The 7,181-nt window shown below is 30.7% G+C and overlaps 1 protein-coding gene across 2 annotated transcripts; it reads left to right on the forward strand.

The window, feature by feature from the left end:
* Positions 1-5,960: 5,960 nt before the first annotated feature.
* Positions 5,961-6,883, forward strand: LOC111894741 (uncharacterized). 2 transcript variants are annotated; one of them, XM_042902511.2, is made up of 2 exons: positions 5,961-6,151; positions 6,262-6,883. In XM_042902511.2, exons 1-2 carry the CDS (start codon positions 6,141-6,143, stop codon positions 6,737-6,739), a joined length of 489 nt encoding a protein of 162 aa, XP_042758445.1. In that variant the 5' UTR covers positions 5,961-6,140; the 3' UTR covers positions 6,740-6,883. The 2 variants fall into 2 exon arrangements, with proteins under 2 accessions (XP_042758445.1, XP_023746611.1); XM_023890843.2 differs by having other exon boundaries at positions 5,963-6,173.
* Positions 6,884-7,181: the final 298 nt, after the last annotated feature.

Below are 7,181 nucleotides of genomic sequence, written 5' to 3' on the forward strand. Positions count from 1 at the left end.
TGGTTCTGGGAAGACTCTGATAATAATTATATTGAAAACATTTTTGTAATAACAATATGAAAAAGGGTTGTTTTTGAAAAGTTAAAAATTGGTTGAAATTTTATGGTCGTTACAGTTCAATTAGTTTAGTAAAATTCGAACGAACACAAAATAATGCATAGGCACTAACTCTATTTTCATTATTTATTTCTCTGAGTCCGATACTAACACTACCCAATTTGTACCTAGGATCAAGTGTCCATCGCGGTAAAATATAGTGACTCGGCAGTTCTTGAACATTCTTCTTCTTCATCACATATAAGCTATGCTTGCATAAAAACCATTTGTCTCATACATAGAACACGAACATGTGATGCTAACTTGATTTAAAGAACGAAAGGTAACAATACGCCAATATTTTTTATCAACATCTAATTGTCCAACTCTATATGTGCTTTCTTCTATAGTTTTTTGTTAGAGTCTCGTGAGTCAAATTGGTAATAGCTTCGGTCCATTCTTTTTTGAAAGTATCAAACATCTTTCTAGTATAACATTGACCTTCTTTTGCTTCAATTAGATGCACTGAAGAAAGAACCGGTCTCGAGTTCATAGTCTTGAAGTCTTCATCTTCTTTGTCAGCCCTTCGTGACTCTACCGCTTTGTCGTATTGCACAACGAATTCATTCAACATGGTCCTCGAGTTAAAAAATCTATCAAAAAATGAATTGATACTCTCAGTTCGTCCGGTTGTGGTCATACCAGCAAAGAAAATATCCTTCAAAAAGGGTTTAGCCTAATGTATACGTTGGTTATACATGTCACTAATCCAATAATTGCTTTCCAGTTCATACCTAATACGTATATCTTCCCATGTTGCTTCAAATTTCTCAATGGTGTCACTATTTACCCATGGTCTGTGCGTTTCTTGAAAATCACTATAACGGGAAACATACGATCGAAGGTGCTCGGTTTCATGCTTCCTGATATGGCATGAACAAAAGCGATGTCGAGTTTGTGGAAACACTTTTTTTATTGTATTGCCCATAACTTTGTCTTGATCGGTAATAATTGTCTTCGGATACTTGCCAAACATATATTTGAGGAAATATTCAAATAACCATTCAAATGTCTCTTCCTTTTCGTTTTCAAGCAATGCTCCACCAAAAAGTATAAACTGTCCATGATGATTCACCCTAGTAAAGGGAGCAAAAGGCATCTTGAAATGTTAGTCATATAAGTGACATCAAACACAAAAAAAAATCTCTGAATTTTGTGTAGGCATCTCTTAATCTACCATCAGCCTAAAAGATATTTTAGGATACCCATCATCAGACAATCCACAACAAAATACTGGTCACTTTCAACTAATGTTTTATCTTGAAAATGTTTTATAAGTCCATAGAACTCCTTTCCTCTATGTTGTTTTTAATGTTCATATATGACATCGGCACATTGCTTTGAAGTTACATTAGCTACATTTGAGGTTTTCATTATATTAACAGCCTTTTTAACATGAGAAGGTTTCACCCCTGCTTAACCAAATTGCACCATAAGAGATTTACCTTCTATTGAACGGTGGAAATTGCTATGAGATCGATGCTTTATCACTTTCGTAGGTGTCATGGTCAATCGTAATTGTGTGTGTCATTAAACGAGTCCACCAACCATTTCCCATCCTCCTGTCTTGTTATTCGAAGCTTTGCTTGACATCCAGTTCTAACATCTCTATGACGGTTTTTCTCATTTTCACTTGAAGCATTTTTGTCCATCCTTTTGAAACCTTCTTTGTTGCATACATATATCTTCCGAAAAGGCTCATTTGTTTTAGGATTTTTAATTGTGTCATCTCTACGTATACCAAAACCATGCAAAAATGAATAATCATTATAAAATGTATAGGCATCATCGGGTGTATCAAAAATCTTTCCCAGTATCCTTTCATCATTAACATCATCTTCGTCAAATTCAATGTTCACACTGATACTATTTATTTTTTCGCTTTCATATGTTGCTTCCACATAATCATTTGTGTCAATATCTCTGGTTATATATGGTTCTATAACTTGATTAGTTGTTTCGACTTCACTCATTATGGCCTGCAATAGACAACGTTGCATATTGAAACATTATACATAAAAAACATATTAACAACCAACAATGAAAAACCAAAAAAAATCAAATACATTGGATATTTTACCTTTTTAGAAAAATCGTTAACCACCCGCAATGTCTATCTTTGGAAACAACAATGTAAATAATTAAATCCCTGAACAAATACAGATTCAACAGCTAATGGATAACACTATAAACAATAATGTCAAATATTAAAAATCAGAAACATTTCAAAAAATACGTTGCAGAAAATTACTTGGAACTACTTACCGTATGCAATTCCATAAAAAAACATTGGAGGCTATATTGTTTGATCGAATCAAAATTCTTGAATTGAAACTTTTTAGTTTTTCAGTTAATTGCGATTGGAGGTAATTGATCGATGATAATTTTTCGATTCAAACTTTCTTCTTCTGTCAATTGCGATTTCTGATCATTGTCTTTTGGTCTCGTTTCTTTTCCTTGAATTACGATTTCACGGTCTTGACGATTTTTTCTGAATGATTATCATAAAACCATTCGAAATTCAAGGACAAATCAAGTTAGATATGGTCACTGAATAAGGAAACGTGAATAAGAAAGAATATGGAAACGTGATTAAGTAATACGCACCAATTTTTTTTTTGGAAATTGTTTTTTTAATTAATTCACTAATCAAAACTAAGTAGTTTTATGTATAGGGTACCTATGTATATATACCCTAAAGGGTATATTCACTTTTCCCATATATATATATATATATATATATATATATATATATATATATATATATATATATATATACACACACACACACACACACACAATAGGGACAAAATGGTCATTATGTAAAATTTATTCCATTACTTTTGAGTTTGATCGGATAACATTTTTTTATAACAGCTAAGAACAAAAAGACTATCTCATCTCCTTCAACTTCCTCTCATGAACCCCATTATAGCCACCGCAGACCTCGCCACCCCCGACGACGACCTCATCACCACCGCAAACGATGAACTCACCACCGTTATCACCGTCAATGACAAATTTCAGATCTAGAACCATCGTTACCTCTTCTTCGTTGCATCTCCGGTTTACCATCGACATCTCCTCCCACCAGATCTATGATTTCCGGCTCAGATCTACAATATTTTCCTTTAGATCTACGATTTCCTACTATAGATCTGAAGTGTTCAGGTCTAGATCTACGCCAAACAACCACCAGATCTATAACCATTGTTGCCAACTGTTGTTATATACCTCGAACAACAACTATCACCTCCGAAACAACAAATGTGACTTTCTACTCCTTTAGATATGTGATGTGTACTTTGTTTTCGACCTTGAACCTAGCCAAAACATTAGAAAATGTCGTTTGTCATCATTCTCTCTCTTCTCTAATGCTCTTACATCAACTACCTCCTTTCTCCATCTCTACAACTTCAACAAGTGATGAGGCTCTACCAAAACCGCCTCCCTCTAGATATGTTTTGTCTCTGATTTCTCCAGATTTGCTTTATCTTTGACCACATCCAACTATCTTGTTCTTTTGTGACCACCAATGGCCTTCATAAGTCATAACTTATGCTTAGATGGATGCATTTCCTATTGTCTTCATCGATGCTGATGCTCTCTACCTCTCTTGACCTGAAATTATGTCCTTCACGATGAGCATTTTGTAAATCCTGTGGAGTTTCACTCAAATCAAGGTAATATGGCTTCAAATTTGCTTTTGTGCTTGAAATTTTTGTGTTCTGATGCATATTTTGAACATAGAGTTATGATTTTGCTGTACCATTGGTTTTAATTTTTAAATATCATGATATACCTTTTAGCAAAATAATAACCTTTTTCTCATGGAATTGTGTTGAGGTGTGTCAGTTGTATGAATTGATTGTACATCATTATCTCTGATGCATTTTTTTTTGTTTTTTATAGTTTTTTCTTTGTGAATTTGACGTTTTAATCTCTTATTTGTCGTTTGCTTTTGTTAATATTAGTTTAAACTGTTGTTAAGTTGTGAATGTTGATTCTTTTTGAATTAAATTATGAGTTTATTGTAATCTAATAAAATAATATCATAACTTTATAACATTCTTTATTTTCTCCGGTGACTAATATTCATTATCTTTAAGGGATATGTTTCTCTCTCGATGTTTATGGTGTGAGCACAAATACTAAGAATAAAGAGATTATAATTAAAAAGTCAATACCTATTAGACTCGTCTAGAAAAATAGATGTACTATATCACTATTTTTACATAGTAAAGTGTAATTCACCAACTAATGTTGGCTATAGAAATTAGAATAAAAATGTTTTAACCTTTTATTCTTTTCTCCTTCGATAGTTTCCGAACATCATTTCATTTAGGTGATAATTTATATAATTGATAAATATATTTGTAATCAAAGAATTTAAAATTGTCTCAATTATTTATTTGTTATTTAACTTAGTTCAATAACAACACATTGAAAGATGTTTTCAAAATATAAGAACTCTTCTTCTTAGATAATTACAAAGAATTTGCTAATTTATTTTAATTATGTTTGATCTTTCGTGGTGAAGCAAATATTATATGTTTCTTGTATTATATTATTGACACCCTACATGATATTATAGTTGTGAATGAATATTTTTTGTGTATTAAAATTTAAATTTTATGTATTAAGCTATTATTTTTGTGTTTTAAACTGTGAATTAACTGCATTAATATGTGAATTTTCTGTTTAAACTATGAATTTCTTATATTAAGTTGTGATTTTTTTGTATTTAACTGTGAATTGATTATATTAAGATGTGAATTAACTACATTGAGATGTGAATTTTCTGCTTAAACTATGAATTATTTATATTAAGCTGTAAATTTTTTGTTTTAAACTGTAAGTTAACTGTATTAAGTTGTGAATTTATTGATATTAACCTGTACTTTATATATATATATATATATATATATATTAACTACCATATAGATCTGAAAAATATATATATGTAAGTTTTAAGTTGAGAATATGGCTGTGAATATATAATTTTTGTGCATTAAATTGTGAATTTGTAATATTAAGCTGTGAATTTTGTATACTAAATTATGAATTGACTATATTAAAATGTGATTTTTTTATGAATTTTGTGTTAAAATATGAATGATTTATGCATAAATTTTGTGAATATATGTATTTTTTGTGTTGTATAAATATATAAGAATGTATTAGTTTTATAACTATTTTGCATTAAACTCTGAATAAGTGAATTAATTAGTTTATTAAACTGTGAATATAGTATTTAAGCACTTAGTCAATGATTTTAATGATTTTATATAGAGATATGATTCGGAAAGAATGATGGTTGTGACGGTGACACATATGGTTAGTGTAACGTGTAGTAACAATTGTTGATGGTTGTGGTAGATTTTGAGTTTTATTCATATAAATATGTGAGTTCGTGTATAATAAATTGTATTATGTTATGTTGTCAACTTTATGTAATAAACTAAAAAATAAATTGTACTAAACTGTATATTTTATATAAATTTTGTGTTAAAATATGAATACGTGTATGTATGATAACATTAAACTCTGTATCAAAATTTAAACTATGAATTAATATGTTTCTTAAACTGTGAATATTATATTTTAAACTATGAATATATCTTATATATTATATATTTTTTTTAAATCAAAATTTAAATTAAAATTTTATATATTTAACTGCAAAAATAAAATGGTATGTATTAAAAAATACTTTCAAAGAAATGATATATATATATATATATATATATATATATATATATATATATATATATATATATATATATATATATATATATATATATATATATATATATATATATATATATATATATATATATATATATATATATATATATATATTCGTGCATATGTAATTTAACATCTTTCTCTCTTTCTCTTTGTTTTTTTCTCTCTCTCTCCCAAATCAAGATGATTGCAAGCAAAGGAGGCGGTGGCGGTGTTGTTGTTGCTAACATAAGACAACCGATCAGCTCAGAGTGCTGCATGTGTGGTGATTATGGCATATCCCAAGAGCTTTTCAGATGCAAAATCTGTAAATTCCGATCTCAACACAAGTAATTTGATTCATATTCATCTGGGCTTTCACTAGCTAGATTTCTACTTCGATCACAATATTTTGAAAAGTTTCCAACTTTTTCGCAGATATTGCAGCAATCAGTACCCTAAAGCCGAGTCATACAAAGCCTGTAACTGGTGCCTGAGTCAGAAACATGACTCCGGCAACTCATCCAACTCATCATCGTCGTGCAGAAACAACTCCAGCGATAATCGCCTTGATCATGCCCTCAAGAACAAGAGAAACCCTAATGATACTACAATTGGGCATGGAGGTTTGAGGGAAAGGAGGAGAGCTTCTGATATACAGTTACCAAGCCCCGCTCCGATCAAGAAACTGCAGGGATCCTCGGCGGAGGAGGAGTCTCCGGTGTCTACAGGCCGGAAAAGGGTCGGCGGTGTGGTAGCGGAGGAGAAGCATCATGTGGTTTTGAGAAAGTCAAAGTCAGCGAATCATATATCAATTGGTGGTGGAGGTGGAGGTGGAGGTGGGATCAAAACAAGACAAGTATTTAGAAATAAGGTGAGAAGGTATAAACTATTAGATGAGGTTTCAAGCCAATGAGGTTAAAATGAAAACATGTTTTATCTTGCTCTATTTATTTGCACTTTATGTATAAGTACTTGTACAGATCTTTGGATATAAAGTTTTCACTTTTCACCTCTGGAGGGGTTGAATAAATTTTGGATACTATCATTTAAATGTTAATTAATTACTGTGTATACTTGTTCAAAGCTCTGGGTCTCCTCGGTCTATTTTCGGTAAAATTTCCTGTAAATTTCTTACGTACTTTTCCTTGTCGTACAAGTTTATATATTAAAATGTTTTAATAAGAAAAGAACAGCTGCATACTTTTTTTGACTGAAAAATAAGGCCAATCAGCAAAATCTTGTTCACTAATTAACAAAGATATATATATTTTTTGAAGGTATAACAGTGGAAAATGTGTTTTACTGGACATTACATTAATACATTGGTGGTACTATTATTTTTTATAGTTCTTTTA

The sequence above is a fragment of the Lactuca sativa genome, chromosome 1, assembly GCF_002870075.4.
Source record: "Lactuca sativa cultivar Salinas chromosome 1, Lsat_Salinas_v11, whole genome shotgun sequence".
Lineage (NCBI taxonomy): Eukaryota > Viridiplantae > Streptophyta > Magnoliopsida > Asterales > Asteraceae > Lactuca > Lactuca sativa.

Coding starts and splice junctions, on each gene's coding strand:
- LOC111894741 (XM_023890843.2), top strand. CDS start 6,028: ATGATTGCAAGCAAAGGAGGCGGTGGCGGTGTTGTTGTTGCTAACATA. Junction 6,174..6,261: donor AAATTCCGATCTCAACACAA/GTAATTTGATTC, acceptor ACTTTTTCGCAG/ATATTGCAGCAATCAGTACC.